This window comes from Numida meleagris, chromosome 1 (assembly GCF_002078875.1).
Source record: "Numida meleagris isolate 19003 breed g44 Domestic line chromosome 1, NumMel1.0, whole genome shotgun sequence".
In the NCBI taxonomy this organism is placed as follows: Eukaryota; Metazoa; Chordata; class Aves; order Galliformes; family Numididae; genus Numida; species Numida meleagris.
In genome coordinates, this window is record NC_034409.1 from 40,714,004 (window position 1) to 40,735,199 (window position 21,196).

The 21,196-nt window shown below is 34.0% G+C and overlaps 1 protein-coding gene across 23 annotated transcripts in view; it reads right to left on the reverse strand.

Moving 5' to 3' along the window:
* The window catches only part of PPFIA2 (PTPRF interacting protein alpha 2), a 209,645-nt gene that overhangs the window by 33,124 nt on the left and 155,325 nt on the right, over positions 1-21,196 (reverse strand). For all 23 annotated transcript variants that reach the window (XR_002434677.1, XR_002434679.1, XR_002434678.1 and 20 more), the window contains 11 exons: positions 17,716-17,799; positions 17,219-17,350; positions 16,253-16,315; positions 14,458-14,549; positions 12,604-12,739; positions 11,907-12,127; positions 8,802-9,039; positions 7,729-7,758; positions 6,715-6,845; positions 6,082-6,236; positions 1,927-2,020 (listed from right to left, as the gene is read on the reverse strand). Coding sequence is in view for 20 of the 23 variants with exons in the window: in XM_021385290.1 (XP_021240965.1) it covers positions 1,927-2,020; positions 6,082-6,236; positions 6,715-6,845; positions 7,729-7,758; positions 8,802-9,039; positions 11,907-12,127; positions 12,604-12,739; positions 14,458-14,549; positions 16,253-16,315; positions 17,219-17,350; positions 17,716-17,799 (1,376 nt within the window). In the remaining 3 variants the exon portion in view is untranslated. The remainder of the gene's footprint in view (positions 1-1,926; positions 2,021-6,081; positions 6,237-6,714; positions 6,846-7,728; positions 7,759-8,801; positions 9,040-11,906; positions 12,128-12,603; positions 12,740-14,457; positions 14,550-16,252; positions 16,316-17,218; positions 17,351-17,715; positions 17,800-21,196) is intronic.

Consider the following 21,196-nt stretch of genomic DNA (forward strand, 5'->3'; position numbering starts at 1 on the left):
ACATGACTGCATTCTTTACAAGAAAATGTCAGTTCCCTTCCACCCTGTTGATAAATTAGCACTCAGTGACAATTACAATTCAGCAGAATCCCACATACCTCTCTAACACAAATGTTACATTGTATTTTTCCCATACTACAGTTTCTCTACAACTATACACTATATAATGTTAACATTTCTGCGGTAGTAAATTAAGAGGAATCTTAAAAGCAGTCATAAGGATTATGAAATGAGAAATTATGAACATGGAAAAATCTAAAGTAGTGAAAAAAAATCTTCATGACACAGGTAAATAACATATACTTAGGGTCAACAGTATACAACTCAGACTAGATGAATAGTCACAGCCGAGTGATGGTCATAAAGGAAAGATTCCTTTCCTTCCAGCAGAGAATATTTTGGATACAAGTAATCCATAAAGAACCAAGGGCAGCAGATAAAAGGAAAAACAAACAGAAAGACTTGAAAAGAAGATGGCATGGGAAAGTCTCATTACGTGAGATTAAACAGAAGTCTAATAACAGGTTACTTAAACACCTACGATTTCTAGACTGAAAACTTGGTAGGCACTGTCGTGTATGAAGTAGTATGGGCCAAGTGACAGGCTATCTTATGCAGTTTTAAAAGCTACTAACATATGATCAGGTTTGTCCTTTCAAAATGAACACATTCGTCCCTTTCAATGTGTGCTATCTGCAGTCCCCAGAGCTTGAATATAAATAGAATTGCAAAAAAAACCAAGACTGCTGAACAATCAATTTAATGCTTTCTAGGATTTAATAAAGAGGTGTAGTAATATACCCTATATTTCCATATATTTCTTAATGAATAGTGATTGATAACAGATTTACAAGACTCATCAACCAAAAAATCCCTGTGAATGCTATTCTGAGTTTCTTAATTGAATTTAAAATGACTCTGCCAGCTAGCACAAGGACTACTCCTCTGTCTTTAACTGCTAAGCTCAGGCTAATTTAAACTGAACACTTACATTTGTATGTTGCATGGATATGTGCATTTAAAGGAGCTTGATATGAAAGTAGTTGTTAAAAATATTCTACTTTTATATTTAAATAATAGCTGAAATATATCCTTGGATTGCAACTTCTCTTGAAACTTTGCAAAGGAACATTAAAACACTGAAAGAGACTTGAAAACACCACATGTTTTAAAAATCAGGCTCTCAGAATCCAAATAACAGCACTAAAATTAGTAATTATGGATGAAACATAAACCTGTTTACTAAATTAATTTTCAACCTCACTTTTAAATATCAACTTTTTTTTTTCTCAGACACCCTCTAATTACACTGAAACTGTGATGCTGCCAAGAAGTTTCTTTTGTGGTAAAGCTTTATTTTAACAGTTCTCATTAGTTCCTGGCAGCTGTTGTGAGTCAGTGTACTGGTTTTACAAGTAGGTGAACCATAGACAGTTAAATTATTACATGATTTAGGTGAACAACCAGCGAGGCTGCCATTTGCTGACAGGCAAAAAAAATGCGAAGCTGCTAGGGCTTATGGGGGGCCTTTGACTTCTATAGACAGAAATAATCACTTGTTCAGTGGATAATGTAAACAATTTTTCTCTGTTCAGAAAAATTTATGTAGAGTCATTATAATGTTTCTTTCACTGCCTTCCTATTTTTTCAGAACTGTAGTTACCAAAAGGCACAAAACTAATTGCAAAGGAAAACAGAAATCATCTCTTAATGTTTTACAAATGAAACAATATAGAGCAATTGAAAAAAAAATCCTACATTTTATATGCAGCTTTAAAAACATTTACAGTAGAAAAAATACAGTAAGTGAAGAACTGCCATAGTAGATGGTCATGCCTCTTGTTACACATCTGTATAAAACCAGCACAAAAATTAACATTTGATTCAAGCATGAGACAAAAAAAGTGACATGAGCATGGTACTCACTTTTTCTTTAGTCTTCGGTCTTTTTCCGCTTGGGTTCCAAGTTTGCCTAATCCCAGAGATTCTTGTGCTGCCGCTTCTGTTTCAATATAACCTCCTGTGTTGAAAGAGGAAAAAGAAACACATATTTTCCCATAGCTCTTTCCCAGTTGCTCCCTAAACTCTTCAATCCCCATTCCATCCTCCTTCTAGTCATCTATGGCATCTGGTGTTTGTGGAGAACATCTAATTCTGGCAAGTATTTATTTTTACTACATGAAAAGAAGTAGAAAGAAAAATTGCTTCCTCCTCCTTGTGTTCAGCAGAAATGTTTGAGAAAGCCACCCTGATCTCCTTTGCCTGTTTTCCTCTACCTCCTTAAGGCTCAGTCTCAGGGCTGTAATTGAGCAATGCCAATTTTTAATCTTAGTTGGGAAATGTGTTGATGAAAGTGTCTTATCATGATTGTTCTGATTACTATTACGTTACAGGAAATGCTGGTGCTCATCTCCATTTGGCAGTGGCAACTTTTTATTTTTCAACTAATGAATAGTAAAGACTTAAAGAGCAGACACTGGGATAATTAAGATAGCATAGTGTAAATGAAAAGATTCTTTTCTGATTCATGGATTTTAACCATAAAATAATGTGTAAATGGTACCTAGCGGAATATCACCACAGCCTTTTACAAATCAGATTTACATGCAATTTAATACAGCAGGAGCAAAACCTACTGCTGTGTCATTTTATGACATGAAATTAGGAAAACCCATTTTCAGTCCATTCTTTCAAAGCAGGTGTAGTTCTAACTCTACCACTGGTTAGACAGAGTTTTTCATCAGTAAAGAAGACACTAATTTTCCAGATCTCATGAAGAGAATGACGCCTCCAACCACAAATGCAAAAAACATGAACAATTCTTTGCTTAATCTCATCTGCTTTTCAAAACCCTACATCATATCTTATCAAATTTTTCTTGCTGACTCTGCAGTAACCTTTTAATTTTTGACAAACTGCAGTATCACATCTTTCTGAGAGAGCAGCTCACTAGATGTTGGGTGGAGTGAGAGCAGAACAATGAGAGATTATCCCACACTGCAAAGTATTCTCAGTGGAATGGATTTTATCGCACAATAAACATCAGGGCCTGTGAATGACCCAGGGCACATTGCAGTGGATAGGGTCATTGTGCCTGTCGGTATCTCTGGCATGTAGATGGCCATGATAAACGTTCCTAACCAGTTGCATACATCATGCAGACCACCTTGCTGGGACGGGGCTAAACTTGCCTGTAATTTATTGATTGCCTTAAGGGCTAGAATATTTAAAACATAAAATGGGAAGAACATGTGAATGTCTAGAGTGCTATTCCACAAAAGAGAGAAGATTGGATCAAGTTAAAATTAAATTAAGAAAATGAAATAAGACACTCCCACCCTCTATAATGTTCCTTTCTCCTTCTTCAATAAATAAAAGAAGTCTGGAATAAACTAGTAATATGGAATCTTGATTCTAAGAAAGATACCCTAAGGAATGAAATTTGCCTTTGTACAATGATACAGATGGTTTAACAGAGATGATAAAGATAGAATATTATGAAAATAATTATGAAAAAGGCGATTTTAGCAGTGGGAAAGTAAGTTTCAAAGGTAAAGTTGAGCAAGGAAATATTTTGGGTGATAGCTTGGATCTGAAGAAACTAGATAAAACTTTGGAGGGTTCAGTGTTGCTTCTTTAATGTAAGTATGCATTACACGATTGTAACGATATTATGGAACCAGTTACAGAAGTACTATGTGTACATACAATGTGTAATATTACTGGGATCCTTCATAGCCTACGCATTGACATGAACTTCAAAATTGTTCCTTTAAGCATAACTGTGTGCATGCACAAATATGCATTTAAGACACCACATTAAAGTTTTTCAGGTTCCAAATCATGTTTATAGTCCCTTTAGAATGTCTGTAGAATTCTACAGAATAAAAGGTATTTTTCAAGATTAAAAATATAAGAATTCTGTATCTATATCAAGTAAGAATAAATTTAAGCAAGGAATCAAATAAGATTCTTTTATTGATTTTTGCATCAGAGAATCAGATAATGAAAACCATACAAATATACTAACAGCAGTGGAGTGATGAGAGGATTTACTGTCCAGGTTTCTGTGATGTATTATCTTACTATAAATGGATCTATTAATTAATATTAATTATATAGCTGCATAGATACTGTACCTGTCATGGAACTGATTCAACTACTACTCCTAATAATATATATCCATATACTATATAGTCTTTAAAGTTACTGAATAGAAACTGCCACTCAATATTTTTTGTCTTTTGGTATCTTAAAAATTAAATGAGGAAAAGTATAATTCAGCTGTTCAACAAAGCTTCTTAATCTCCCAAAATATTTTGGTCTTCTTTTCTACTCATTGTAATTTTCTGTATATGAATGTAAACCTAGTTTTCATAATTAAGATGTACATTGCACTGAAATCTTTGCTATTAAGCTAAAGATGACACAAAAATTTCATATAATTGCAAACCTTCACTAATAGCTAATATTAAAATTTCATGAGCTAGTGTTGGGAATTACAAATAGGCTTTAGCCAATTATACATATATCTTATTAATCATTTTGTGTATTATTATGAAATTAATCTATTGCCAGATTACATTGCTCCTGAGACAATCTTAAAAGGTATTATTTTATTTTTGTTCGTACTGAAAATAATTGCAGGGAAGACCAACACATTAATTACATCTTTGTCCTCTGTATTCCTGAGTTACTGCAAAATCATAGATTATTATGCCTAATCCATCAGTATCAATACAATGGGTTTTATGGAATGTATATGTAAATTAATGCCACAATCTAAAGTTATAAAATTCACCATCAGTACAGATGGTGACATGCAGGTGTATTTGAGAGAACTATTTAATGAGATTCTAAAATAAGCTGTGAAGATGATTGAATAAATTAATTTTATTCTTCCCATAATGAGGAAAAAATGAATTTAAATTAATATTAGAAATTAGCTGGTTTTCTTTACAAAACACAAGAGGAAAAAGGTTGGGGTGTAAACAGAGAACACTCAGTCCTTTGATTTTACTCTGATACCTTGATCCCAATATTACCTAACTTTATGCTGTAGTATTTCAGTGGTGGGTTTGTTACTTGTGATGTTAATTGATATTAACATGAACTACGGTGTTCTGTTATTCTGTTATTGGTGGTGGTTGTTTGGTTTTTTTGTTTGTTTGTTTGTTTTTAATTTTTGGCCCATATATCACTTCAGCATTTACAATTACTGAAGACCTTTAAATTATTTATCTATTTATTTATTTTTTAAACAAGTGCTATGTGGTCACCATGGCAGTTAAAATTTAGTGCTTCACAAAACTGTGCTCAGACATCTTCATGTCTAGGAAATTTTACTAATACATATATACCAAATTTATGTTTGTGTTGGCATGTGTATGTATTTAACTGTTTGGGTATGCAGACTATGAGCCTGTGCTGAAAGTTTCATTTTCCATTGTTTTTGCTACCTAAAGGTAGTTAAAGTTATGCCATGAGTGTTTTTTTTTTTTCTGCATGTGGTATGGACATATCCTGTGCAACATTACAGAAGAAAAATTTTGCCAGGCATAAATTAGACGAATATCTTGGAGAGGGAGAAGGTGAAAAGAAATAGAAGGAAAACAAAGCATTGCCAATAGCATAGCTAACTGCAAGAGTATGATGAGGACACCAGTGACAGGTACTGGTAGACATATATTGACATGCTGTAACCTTTCTTGCAAGGATCTTTCATATCAGATATACCCCTTAGAATGGGGCTATACTTAATAGTCTCTTACCTCCTCTTTATTTTGATTATTTGAGAATACACTGTTAGCATTTTTACTGTAATTTAAGAGAGTACTGAAGCACTAGGCTCAGTGAAGAGAATGACTTTTGTAATTTGTTTTAGAAGTCATCTTTCATTCGCGTGTTAAAGTCATAGCAAACCCCTAACATGTAATCTTTGACAGCAACACAGTCTCTAATGTCAAAGTTCCATTGGAGTAAATGGAAAAATAAGCATATTGGAAAACCGAAAAGAACATACTAAAAAAGGAAAAATGACTGTGAAGTGGTGACCATGGCTTGGTACCACTAATTCCTTACTGAGCTGTCCAAGTCGAGCCTTCTCTTTTTTACCAAACAAGCGTCCTATTGAGGACTTGATTCCTTTCTTCTTGGGAGCTTTGTGCAGGGAGTCTTGACTGCTGTTGATACTGCCAAGACCAATACTTTCTGGCTCCAATGAAGCAGGTAAACTACTATAAATGATAATAAAGACATAGAACAGATAATATATTAACATTTTTTATTTTCTTCTGGGAAGCTGTGCAAATAAACTAATTCATTATAATTTAGTAATAACCTTCCTACAAACTGAAACAATTAATCACATCTTGCTCCTTAATTGATTTAGCATTATGTAGAGCAATACAAGGCCAGAAATAAATAATCTCATTAGTTTTCTAAGAACAGTTGATGATAAATACAGGAGTCAGCCTGATACTTGTCTTTCTAGGAAATGCAGGGTCTCTACTTCTAGTAGTGATCAAAACTATACGTTAAAACAGAATTTGTCAGTTTTAGTACTGACAAATACTCTCATGGTTACAAAAGAGACCAAGGTAAAAGGTTCTTTTTTATGGCAGGGGAAGCAATTGCTAAGAAGATATATGAAGAAATCAGGTCATTTTACAGCAAACAAAAGTTCAGTACTGATTCATGTTATGGAAATCTTACCTTCTGGCATCATTGTGGTATGAAGAAGGAAGGGTATGAGTCATTCTGATTGCTCTGGGTGTTGGAGGGGGAGAAGTTTCACATTTGATTGTGGCTTTATCTTCACGTCCATCTTCTTCAACTACTGCAATCTGGGGTAGATACACCATTTAGACACGAACACCTTTTCATAAACTTTTCAGCATATGCTTCAGAAACTTGCCAGCTGAACTGTAGCATGTATGGATTCAAGGGAATTTTTTTGTAAAAAATTTAAGGGTTCTTATTTTTTTAAGAAGACTATTGGGAAAAAAAACAAGACTGGATAAATATGGTAGCTTAAAGTACGTATATGAAAGAACAAGAACTACATTTGAAGAAGAAATTCATTTATTTTATATCAAACAGGTTGATCCAGTAAAGGTCTAAACTGGAAAATAACCTTATGCATGAGCAAGCCTCTTGCATTAAACAGGATTATTCATTAAATAAAATTATCAGGGAAGGTGGAAGGTAAATACAGACAAAAACAAGATCAATCCCTCTGTAGCTTGTTAGCAGATTGGTCAGAGTAGTTGAAAATAAGCATGGAAAAAAAGGGAGTTTTGTCACAACTTAGAATAATTTAAATTGAAGATTGTCTCTTCTCATGTAAAGATAAATCCCATATTCAGCGATAATTCTGCAAATAACTTCATATTGCTCCACAAGATTTCAAGCAATCTGACTCTGGTTTCTCCTAAAAATGGCCAAAATACATTTGAAGCCAATTCTTGTGCCCACACTTTGTTTTTAACTGTGCTCCTTTTAAGCATGCACTAGAGAGGCTACTCCAGCGTATCACCTGTGGGCCTTGATTCTTGGAGTAGCAGTGACTGCTGCACACCTCTTCAGGTAAATTTAAAAGTATTATGTTTGAGGATTGCATGACAAGGAGTGAAGAGTGTGCAGTGGGTGAGAAGGAACCTGGTTATTTAAGCAGCAGAGAAATATGGTAAATGCACTCTCCCAAAATTAAAAAAGCTAGTATCTTACCTTTCTCCGATGTTTCCTTAGATCACTTGGCTTAAATTGGTAACAAAAGAAGCAACAACAACAAAGAACAATTAATAAATCTTATATGAGCATAACAATGCCGTACAATCTTTCTTCTAACATCTAGAATTTAATACTACCCATATACTGAACATACAAGTAAATATGTTATAACACTTTACAAATACACTGTCTCTGAAAGCAGTTACTTTTTCTAATGTTACAATTCCCTTCATTTCCATAAACTTAGCAAAGAATAGGACATTAAAAATTTACGACACCATTTTTTAGAATGTTTTCATACAAAACCTTTCACTAAGCCTGTCCTCCAAGAGGGATATATTTGTAGTTTTATGAAATATTACAAAATAATCAGTGTTTCACCACATATAAACATAAAATATCATAAGCAAATACAGCATCTGAGAAAGGGGTGATGCTCTCCTGTTACTCTGCCTTACCGAGTCAATGAATACAAATTCATCCACCTTCTGTACTGCAGCATTATTTGGCAGTAGACAGTTGCTAGAATGCGCCACGTTCAACTCTGTTTTTTCCTTTTTTTTTTCCCCCCCCACAGATGTCTCACTCATACAGAGATGAAGAAGATGCAGAATGTATTCACTGCGTAGACCTGGGCTGCAGAAACTCCAGGGATACTGGTCCTCCAACTAACTCCTACAGGACCATTTCGTAACTTGGGCTCTAGAGATCAGACCTCTACATAGCTCTTCCCAACTCAGTGTTCTCACTCAGAGGATGTCTGACAGCACGTTGTGTCTGTCTCCAGCCAGGAAGGATAAGGAGATATTTAACATTCAACTCCTGCTAATACTGCTCATGGGGAGTGTCTTGAAATGATCACAGTATGTGCTAGAGAGGGTGAGTGAATCAAGGTTGTGAGGCACTACTTCTATGGCTCCTGATACATTAAGAGTTTTGCTGAAACTCATAGACATATCCATCCGAGCTTTAGCACAGCTGCATCTGGATGCCACAGACGAACCATTCATACAGTCAGAAGATGTTACTAGAAATATCACATCCAAAATTATCATCACAGAGTCTCTTACCAGCGTCATAACCCCCATTCTATCCATCTCCCTGGCAGGACTGCGAGGGGTGAGTTTAGGAGTTGAGTGACCGCTGGGAGGAGAAGAGCTTGCAAGTGATGATGCTGTCACTGAGCCAGTAATGGATGTACCTTGATGGACTCTGGCTAGATTTAAGCCTTCCAGACTCACGCTGGCCACTCTGTTCTCTATCTCTTCAGCACGCAGTTCTGTTGATTCTTTTTCTTCTTGGATTAACCTTATAAAATTAAAGGACATGGTTGGATTTAGGCCAGCATTAGTACTCTGAAAGCATGTGGAGGTTCTGAAATAAAAGTTTTCTTCCTTGGTACTTATCATTCTCTCATTTTTGCACACAGACACACATTGGCACAAAATAAATAATTACACAAGGTTACTTATGCTCACTGCTAACTGTATTTTTAATTTCTCATTGCAATTTCTCCCTTTGTCTCTGTGTACCCAAAACTAAATGTAAAAAAATCTTTCAAAAGAAAAAGAAAGCAAACATGAGTTTCACAGATCAACTCCAAAATAATACTATTATAGGGTATTTTTAATCACCAGAATTATAAAATCCTTTCTCTTATTCTTCCAACCTCAAAAGCTGTATGAAGAATCTGCCTAACAACAAGAATTTATGTATGATATTTCAGGAAGATTGGTTTCTTTACATAGCAGAAAGGGGGAGAGGGAGAGTGAACAATCCGATTTACCAGAGGAAAATAATTCCAGTCTTAAGTTGGATCCAGTTGACTTTATTTTGCTAAACCATAAAGAAAAATTTAAGATCAAATGCAATTGTGCCTTTGAGAAGGGAATTGCTAAGATAATCTATATTAATAAATCAAGAGAACATGCAGAACAATTTGTCTGTTTCATCCCTACAAATTGATGAAAAGATGACAGCTGTTTCTAAAGCATTACGTTTTTAAGTGAATTTCATTAAAAGAGCTCTCATTGGCAATGAATATTAGTTTCTTAGACATGCATAGCTTCAATAGAATGTTTCCATTGTGTTATTTTGCTTTTGATAAAATATATGAAGAATAAAGGACTTATTTGTACATGTCTTGACCACAAACTCAAATCAAAAGGAATCTTTTCTTTGCAAAGAGGAGGAAAATGGAGGAGGGATCATAGTAAAATGACAGAATATGAAGCTTGGAAAGTCTGAATCTGTGAACCAGGCAACAGGTTTTTTTTTTTTTTTTTTTTTTTTAATTGAAATGGAGAAAGTACAACAAATTAAAATGAAATACTTTGAAAATAGAAACCTAAAAGTCCCTGTGCTGTGATAGATTTTCTTCCTTAAAATCCATTTCAAAGTGTCTACAGAATATATACTGTTCTTTCTGTAATGAGAAATCTAAGAAACTCAAAGGCAAATAACATTTTGAGAGGGACTCAGAACAAATCTTCATTTTGTAATCAAAATACCTAAATTATGAATAACCTTGTATAACACAACCAAGTAAAAACTAATTTTTAATCTCCTGATATCTCCCAATCATTTGATAAACCTGCTTTTGTCAAGAAAAAAAGACTAAAAAAAAGTGTGAAATGCAATACAGTTTACAATGACTATCCTTACAGGACTATTTCATTCTGAAACACTAAAATCAAAACATAACAAAATGAATTATCTGGATTTTAATAATATTGGTGATGGTAAATAAAAGCCTATATCTGAGTATAAGAGTATTAGTAGGGGAAATAAACTTTTCTCATATCACCTCCAGCAAAAATGACTACATACAATGTGTCCTCTTTTTATTTCCTTTCATGACATAAAACAATGCCTACTACCTAACTCAAGATCCTCAGTTTAGTAAAAGAATGCTCTGATTCAAGATGGCACAAGTAATAACGCATTACGTCACCTTCAGGTACAATTCCTTTTCAAAACATTTTACTGTGTTATAAATTACTTGTTAAATTGTTAAAATGCTAGTATTTTTAAAACAAATACATTTATTGAATTGACAGCTTCCTGAATTGGTCACACTGCAGATTTCTTTGTAATAACAGAAAATACTGATGGATTTCTCTATTACATACTCAAAATACACTGTTTTCAGGAGCACTGTCCTCCCTGCAACAAAATTTCACTTTGCCTTTCTATCTTGATATACACAATAAGGGGTAAAATCCCACATGAATGAAGAAATTCTGGAAGTATTAAAAACCAAAAGCTACAGATATACAATAAAAGGTCTCCCCTGTATTGGAAAAGTTATCCATACTATACTATATTTCAATAGAATTCTCCTTCTAAAATTGCCTTGCAAAGAAAGATTGAGAGCTGGAAAAAGTAATCTGGTTTCGATTATATTTATAAACATACTCTTTCTGTCCATAGAATTACCAGAAGTGACTGGTCTTCTAGAGAAATGAAAGGATGTTTTTGACACACCAACTTATTAAAAAGTTACTCTTCGTGAAAAACATGTAAGAATGTTTTCAGCCTAAAACATGATTTATAAAAATCCCTTAAATAAATTACGTTATTGGATTCTCTATCATTCCATTAAATTTGCATAAAAATTAGCAAGCTACAATCATTTCACTACCTATTTTCCAGCACTATAACCAATCAGGAGCATGGAAAAAAAATAACGTTCTGTTGTTCCATAGAAAATCAAAACCATGTCTTGGAAAGCATGGCTTATATGAAATGTAACATAGGAATAATTACCAGAACAAAACATGAACAGGACATGAAATAAAGTATTTCAGGTTGGAGGTAATTAGCAAGCAGATATTTAAGCAGAACAGGAGGAAAGATCTTAAAAAGATTATGAATAGAATTTTGTCGAATTTGCCATGTATTAGCAATCTCTAATGTTTTTCCATTTAGTTGCCCAGCAGTTCTTTACATGAAACATTTACCTGAAAATAAACTATTTTTTCCCTACTATCAGGAAATACAAAAATCAATGTTATGTTCACACAATACTTACATATGAAAATCAGATACATTATCAATCCTTTAAATATGCAAGTGGTTTCTTAATTGTTATGAATGGCATCTGAACTCACGCACTGAAGGGAGCTTAAAGCTGTAATCAAGAAACACACCACAGCTGGTTCAAGGCTACATACCTGATTTCTTTATTGATTGCATCTAGCTGCTCCTGAAGCATCATGGCCAGTGTCTGGGCATCAGAATGGCCACTTGGTGACAGGAGGTCCATGGAGCTGAAAAGTGTTTCTCTATCATCATCATCAATGTCAGACATCTCAGTGTCACTTTCAAATGGATGGCTGCTCAAAACCCCAATCTGCTGCGTCCTATTCCACTCATGATCTCCAAGTGATTTTACCTAAGCAGGAATTAGCATACATACGGCTTATTCCATGGAAAGCAGTTGCAAAGTTGAAGTATAAAATGGAGAAGGAAAGTAACTAACATTTAAGAATACTTATTCAATAATTAATTCTCCATTAATACTTGCAATGTTACAGCAGGAAGGCATTTGACTGGCATTGTGGAGGATGTCAAGGTATTTTCACATTATTTCTAATCCTGTGTAAAATTAACTGTTAGGAAAATTTGTGAAGATAATGAAAAAAGACAAATAGTCAAGTATGCTTGACCTTTGGTGTCTGATCTTCAATGTTTTCTGCCTTCATTTTAGTACAACAGTACTCTTATCTATGTATAAATAGAAAAAAACCACACTTGGGTGTTTGTACTTAGTCATTTATTCAGTTTTCTAGAAATATACAAGCCTTAAGTGTAACAGCCCGAAAAACATTCTCTTTTTAGGGAATATAAGAAAATAAATTGGGGATTAACCTTTGGTTCATCTCTGCGTACTCCCATACGTCCCCTTCTAGGTCGCCTTATCACTTTTGTTGACCGATAGTCAGACTGGCTATCCACCAGTGAGCCCACAGAATACCTCAACTCTGCTGATGAGTCAAGGTGAGGCCTGAAAAAAGAGTCAAAGAAATAGAATGAGTGACTAATAGTAGTAGCAATAATAATAACGAAAACAACAGCAATCCAACGACCTTCACTCTAGGAACTCACATTTGTTTGTTTTTTTCTTAACAAACAAACAGATTATTATGTCTCACAGAATAAATGACAAAAATGTCACCAAAAAAGTGAAAATTTGAAATCATATTACAAAATTAAGGGGTAAAACAATACCAACAAAAATGCTCTGATTTTTCAAAATGAAGGACTTGGTATAGTAAAACTTGCAGTCCAGAACTCCAACATGAAAAAACAAGCAGAGTTCAGGACAAGATAATTAGCATAGCTGGCTGCTGAATAAATTGTTCAAGAGTGAGTGTATCTATAACACATTTTTACAGTTCTGCATCATGAAAATATTAGAAAACTGCCCTATGATAAATAGCATAGTTTATGATTGATTCATGTTTATTTGATTATATTTTTGAGAGATTTAACTAGTGAGAAATATAAAATCTAAGAACAAGTGCCTACAATTTTCCATAAAAATACATTCAGGACATGACTTATAGCTTTGAATACAGAAGCTTTCTCTACAGCAAGAAGAATGGCCCGTACTCCAGAAAGACTATGGAATAATGATGGTTTGATTCCCAGTTTTTACTGTAGTCTTGTTAAGTGGTGAGGCACATAATTGATGAATTGAGCATATGGTTTCATGGCTGCAGACAATGGTAACTGGCCTTTCTGTCCTTGATGTAAGAGCAGCAGCAAAAATTCTCTGCATGGTGCCATTAGAGGCATCCTGTATAGAAGAGGTGGTAGAGCCAAGGCTCTGTGCACTGTTTGATCATTCAACCTCGGCAGTGGAGATCTGACCAATTTCTAGTGGATAACACACAACCAATCTCCACATAAAAATATATGAATAACATAATTATAGTAGAAAAATGAAATGTAACACTGTACTAAATGAACTAAGTTTTATAATGACTCCTGTATTATGTTTGACACTTTACTATCCATAAGAACATAAAATGAGAGTTTAATGTTGCACTTAGATTTTTTTTAAACTTGGGAATAATACTTACTGTTACTTACAGACAATTTACAAGGTTCACAGCACTGTTAATAATCAGTTTGGGGAAACAAAATAGGAAATCTTAGACATAAAAAAAGCTAAGTAAGAAAACTTCTTGCTTCCAAAATGAGGCAAACCATTCAGAAAATCACATATATCTGTGCTGAAAACTGCAGACTGTTTCCCCGGGCTCTATTTCTGCATCTCTTTCTAAACAGAGATTCACTTTTCCTTAATTTGAATTAAAATCATGCTGGTACTTGGAAGACTGGAGCATTGATCTCAGATTTCAAACAAGTTAATTAAAAATAAAAACAATAAAAAAACCTGCCAACAACAAAAATGGTGTGTGTTGGGGGGAAGACATTACTACAAAATGGTCCCTGTTAATTGATAAATGGAAAATATGAAAAAAATATTGGAAAAATATGAAAACCTCTAGCAACTATAGGGACTCAGAGCACTTGCAGAAACATACAGAGGAATACATACGTGAAAAACAAGAGCAATAATAATTCCATAGGTCCTGTATTTTTGAAGAAATACATGATTATACATGGTCTGAATGCATTATTGCAAAGGCTTGACACTTATGCTTACCTTTTCTTTCAATTCAAAGTGAGGAAATCTTTAGCATTAAATATTACCTTGACAATGTGGGTTCAATCAAAGAACCAGCTCTCAATTTCATTTGATCCAGTTCAGATCTCAGTTTCTCAATTTCTTCTGCAAGTCTTTCCTGGAAATCAAAATAGTAAGATGCACTTAATTGTGATCCAAAATATATTCAACTTTCTATTAACCTTATAAGGCTAAATAACTAAGACAAAATACACTGAATGTAGCACTGTCTATAATAAGAAAAAGCAGTGAACTCATTCAAGTCTCTTTATTGCTAAAGGACATACGCATCAAGAGGAGACTGCATTGGTCTTCCTACCTTTTTACCACTATCTGCAGGTGATGACAGGACAAGTTTGTACTTGAAACCTGATTTTTTGTCTTTTTGTGATACTAGGGCAAGGAGAAGGAGAACCAACACTGATTTGTGCACTAAGTACTCACCAAGCATATACCAGCTTGTGACATGCCATTTGCCCATTAGTTATAGAGATTGCCTTTTTATTTGCTAACAGAAACATAGACTTAGAGACAACCAGATTTTAGGTGTTTTGTTCACCTGCAGCTTCACAGCTCACTCTTGGAAGCTTCTGAAACTCCAGTACAAGGTGCTGCTGGTGAAATATTAAGGTGTGCCAAAAAATTAAATGTGGGGAACCAACCAACAAAAAGGCTATGACATCAATGACTAAGGAAAAAAGTGCTGTTTGTAACAATTGTCTCCTATTCTTTGCTTTGAAAAGAAAGCCTGCAGAAAGTTCCTCAACAAAATCATTCATACACTTTTGAAAAGATTGAACAAATGGTCATGGAAAGACTAGAACTATGCAGGTGAGTAGAGCACTTACTAGAGTGTGCTTACATTTGAGTAATCCAATAAATCAGTGAATAAAGTACATTATGCAAAGGTACTATTATTTTACAGTAGTAGCTATTCAAGAAGTTACTTTAGAGGAGTTATTGCAGTATAAATTCCCTTACAATGAGTTCTAAACTGCTTCTCTAGCTTCAGAAAAAAATCTGCAGCTGCCAAGAACACAGACAATTTCATGAGCTCCTTTCTTGGACTTTCTGCCTTTCTAGAAGGTTATCTGAATGTAGATTAAAATGACAATTGATTTGAACAGATACTTCACTGGCTATTTTTCTCAAAGTTGTTGATTTTGGATACTGAATTTAACTTTTATTTTAGTACTGAATTGAACTGTTTCATAAATTCTTTTAAGTAGATTTGATTCATTACAAAAACCCTTCTGTGAATCTAAATGCAGATATTGGATTTGTGAATCCTACTGCACTCAAGGCAACTATAACTACAAAAGAAATTCCTAACATTTGGAATTGAAATAATATTATTAATTTGACTGATTCACGAAGCAGTATTAGGGGTTAGTGTGCAATGAACTAAGAAAGGACATTTTCAGTTAGACTTATCATCATGCCACAGCATCTGTTAAGAAGAATTGCATCAAAAGAAGTAATTACATTTTTAACTACGAAAGTGTAACCAGTCACGTGCACATATTTTTTAAAGACAACTTTTTTTTCAGAATTAATTCTGATAGAACAAAAATTACAGAGCCAGTGAAATCAATATGAATTTTAGTATTGACTTCCTGAGGCTAGGATTTCAACCATGAACTTAGCTGAGAGACTTGTTAGAGACCCTCATTGGCTATTGAAAGCATCTTGGTGATTAAAGGAATTATCATTAATACTGGGAAGATTTCACATGATATTTGGATGATTAAATGTATTTTATGTCCAAACAACAAGTATTTACCTTTTGACAAAAACAGACAGAATTAGTTTTTATAGTACCTTGTCATGTAAAGATTCTTCCAGATTTTTCCGGAAGCTTTCAGACTCTTGAATCAACACGTTCTTTAGATAAAATGAAAAAGTGAAATAAACAGAAAGAAATCAGATAAATGTTAAATATCAGAGATAACCAAATGCATGTAACCTCCATATACAAGTTAGCAAATTTAAGAAATAAGCTTGCATATTCACTTGACTGTAAATCTAAAATCCTTTAAAGCTTCAGTTTGAATAAATTACCCAAAAATGTATGAACATGCTTTTTTCAAAAACAGTAAAAACTTTTCATTTTCCTTGAACTGAGCAACTGTCGTGCTCATACACAATCATTTTGCGCAGTTCCTCTTTTGGCAGGCCTACATCTTGCTTTGTTACAATGTTTTGTTTCAATGATGTAAACCAGAAATACATCCTGTGAAAGATTTCAGAATAAACGTACTGAAAAATTCCCCTTAGATCAAACTAAAGATGAATCAGTAAGAAAGAGAGAGATTAAGAAGAATAAATAAAAAGGTCTCAGAGCTAGCTCATCACAGAAGATCTGTAAATAACACTTCTCCTCCCGTGGTGACAGAATGTTATTCTTCCAGAGGAAGTGAGGTAAAATCAGCATGCTGAGGAATGACAGCATATCTGAAACACAGTCATTCCTCAGTTCTAATCCCCTTTATCTCATTCTCTCGTAACTCACTGTGCCCTCGTTCTTCATGAGCCAATTAATCATGCTCCCCACTGATAAAGCAAGGACTTATAATACCCAGAATGTCCAGTTCAGAGTGATCGTGGAAAGACTCTTGCGCTCATACATGCACAAAGAGTTGAATGCATAGAATGTAAGAGGTAGATCGTATTTGTGGTCATAATTATTGTGTACAAAATTGTATGATACTTCCATCCTGACAAATGTAGAACATGCTTCATACAAGATAATCTTTATTGAGCTGAACTTTATTCTTTGTACTGTACCTTTTCTTCAAGTGCTGCCATTCTCTCTTTTAGGTGCAGCTGCAGACGCTCATTGGATTCTGTCAAAAGTCTGTCTACAGTATCTGATAATCTTTTGTTATGCTCCTCATTCATTTTTTCTCTTTGCCTTGCCTTTAACATAGAATAGAAGAGAGAGATTTGTAAGGTCCAGAATTAACCAGCGCAGACTTGTACCTCCAAAAAGTAAAGATTTTATGGTAGCTGAACACATTTAAACAAATTCAACAGGAAATAAAGCTACAGTTATTGACTAAAGCACATTCATTTTTTTTTGTATCAGCAAACTCCTTTGAAAGATGCAACTAGACATAAACTAGTTTATTAAGATGGTTGAATAAAATGTGAGGATGCTGCCATCAGTGCTATAAATAAAACATTTTCCAGTGGATAGATTTGTGTGCTGGAGTGCATAAGTTGGACTGTATTGACAAATTAAAAGAGGGAAAGTACACAGAAGTTGTCTGCAATACACATACTCTTTGAAGTTCCTGATTCTTCTCTTCAAGCTGAGCTTCTAAGTGTCTCATACGTTCTTCAATATTTCCATGTCTTTCTTCTGCCTGTAAAAAATAGAAAGACTCTTTCTATAATTTAAATGGCTTTGTATGTCTTTATCTCAGTAAAATTTAAACAAAACATAAAGCAAGCTACTACTAACTGCAAACTTAGTTTTCAGAAAAGAAACTTTATTTAAACAGGCAGCTGAACAGCATTGCTTGAAATGTGTCAGCTACAAAGGCCTGTTACATCCAAGCATCAGCAAAACATTGGAGTTATTTATGAGCAATGAAATCAGCCAAATGTAACATGCAGACTGTGCATGGTTTGAACACAAACCTGCCATCGTAAAATCGTAAGCTCCTGAAGCACTGAACTGCACGATGGTTGATTATCAATTAAAAAAAAAAGTTAAAGAAAATGAAAACAAATCAGATGGATTCTATTTAGCAATAGAAAGTAAAGTCCAGTAGGACTACCTTCCTACGTATGGAGATCATTTCTTGTAGTTTAGCTTCCATAACATATTGATAATCATCAGATGAGGTAGAAGAGGTTGGATCAGACTAACAAGTCAAGGAAAAGGAGAGGGACAAAATTGAAAAATCAGAACTAAAGACACTGACACTGAACAGAACACAGCACAGAATGCTTAAAAGAAAAGTGTGACTGAAAATTTAATACTTTTAACTGACAGATTTTTATGTGGAATAAACTACACTGATACTTGGTGGATATGATGCAGTTGGTATGCAGAAACTGAAAAATAATGGAATGCTAAAAAAGCTATCAACCTACACATGGAAGTTCAAGGTTAGTGATGGCTGGCTGATGACATGTTACTATAGAGTGAATTCAAAGCAATACTCTCTAATCTAATGTTTTTTGGAATTATGGCAAACCAAACATCAGAACAGGACTTTGAGAGGCCAATGTCAGAAAGTCCTTTATAATTTTCTATCATTTTCTAGGAGTGAAAACAATGCATTAATACTAAATTAATGGATTGGTCAGTCATAGAATTGTGCAATGTTATGGTACATTCCCTATCTTCTAGGAAACAGAAAGAACGCCAAAAGAGACAAACTCAGTATTCCATTTTAGAATACACTATGTAAGTCCTTTTGTCCAAATAAACAATATGGTTTTCATCCCTTTGAGAGGATCCACCCTGGTGGATCCCTTTGCAAGATCAAGGTCATCAGATAAAAGAAGAACCTATAAATAAAAATTCATTAATAGGAATGGAAAGTCATTACTGAATATAGAAATAATAATCCAATAATAATCATTACTACGTCTGACCAAAGTTGACCTTAATTAGGTCAACAGAACATGCTGCAGAACATGAATATTCATGTTATCGTCATATCAAACAAACCTATGTTATTATTCAAAATGAAAAAACCAACCAACACCCAAAACTTAAAGAAAAGACAGTACTACACTAGACTTTTTGCTATGAAAACACGAATGTGCATAAGGTGTATAGACGGTGCTACTGATGAAGTTGAGTTGTGAGTTTGTGTTTGTCAAATGCTGAATATTTCACTCTGTCAAGTTTACCCTCTCTCAGAAAGAGATTCTGAACTCCATCTTTAGATTAAAAAAGGCTTTAATATGAGCAATAAATAATAATTTTACAACTATATGTTTTAGACTGTTTTTCAGAAACTGTTTTCTGCTAATGATTTACAAGAATAATAAGCAATAGACACCAATATAATTCCATCTCTATGTCACAACCCGAAATCACACTTAACTTAGACTTAGTAGGACCACAAGACCAGAATATAAACACGACTATGGACTAGAGTTTTATAAATATAAACAGCAGATTTTTATATGGCGACAATAATTATTATTTTATTCTTTTGTTTATATAAAAGTCCTGTTTTGTATAAATACAAGAATATTTACTAAAGTTGAAGATCACTGACACTAACACTCCTTTCATATTACACATATCCACAAAGTTCAAATATCTGCAGAAGTTAAGGGGAAGTCAGTAAATTTTGTAACTAAGCTCATTTAACAAGTTCAGTTATTGTTTCTGAGCATGAAGCAGGCCTACTGTTTATTTGGACTTATTCATTACCTGAAGCTGTTTTGTTATGATTTGTACCAGTGACAATCCCTTTATGATTATTTTACTTTTGAATCTTACATAATAATTTGCTTCAGCATTCAAGTGCTAATGCTCTGCTCTCTTTCCTAAATTGGATAAATAGGAAGATAGGACTGAAATGTTCAGTTCCTGCGGTTGCAGAGAACCAGGTCATATTATTCACTCCATGAAGTGACCAAGCTTCATCTCCATAAGGTGAATTTTTGAGTCTTGACTGCACTACTGGTTCAAGGCCTTCCCTTAATGAACCTCCAAAGGTCAGGAGAAGATTTTAAATCATCAAAGCTCTGAGCTGCTGATGGAGAAGGCTTAAGGAATTCTGTTTTCATTGGGGAAGATATAGAACCCATTAGGAATATCACCCTACAAAATTAAAATGCGTATAATCTTCATTAGTTGACTGCAAACTTTAAAACTGAGTTACCTAATCTTGACTACTTTTTATATTTAATTGCAAGTTTATGCAAAACGTGAAGATGATGTAACTATTACTTCTAGGTTCAAAAGGGGATTTCATTAAAGACTCCTGATATGTGGTGCTATCTGTCATAACTTGTCCCTTAGAAACCAGTGTAGCTAGCTATGTCATTCACATTTATTTTTCAAATAAAAAAAATAGATTTTCAGTGATAACTTATTTTGTGGGTGGAAACTGTCCTCTCAGTGCATAAAATAATTGTGCTATCAGCCCTAACTATTATTGGAAAAGAAGGATAAGTATAATTATCTCCAGAACTTTGTATGCTATATGAACACGCAGTTCTTATAGTAGATAGAAAACATTACTGAGAGAAGATCATGATCTTTTAAGATTCTTATAACTATCTAATTCTGCTTATCTCATTACTTCCTAGTGCATTAACAATTCAGTAAGGTATATGTAAAAGACAGATAAAAATCTTTTCGCATGATAGTTTTCAGAGAGACATTCTTCTTACAGACCTTGCTGGATGTGATCTAGAGTGCCTGTGTTCAATTTTCCAGCATAAAAGAAAACAGAGATGATCTGCAAATTAGTACTCTTTAAACCTCTTAAGTAGGATAAAGATACCTGAAGATTAATTAAAATTCAATATGTCCTAGCATCAAAATAAATGCCATTATTCTAAACACTTATAACTTGTTTGAGTATTTAATTTTTCCCTTACCTATTTGGATTTGTTTGCTTGTTCCCAAATTCTTTGCCGCTCTGAAAGAACCAAATTACTTTATATTTGAGACATTAAACAATTAGACTCCACTGCTTGTCTAAAGCTACTTAGGGATTTTATCTGCTGGTTCTTAGGTTCAAAGTGTCTGAGTATTCCCTGGAGCAGGGACAGGAATCAAAA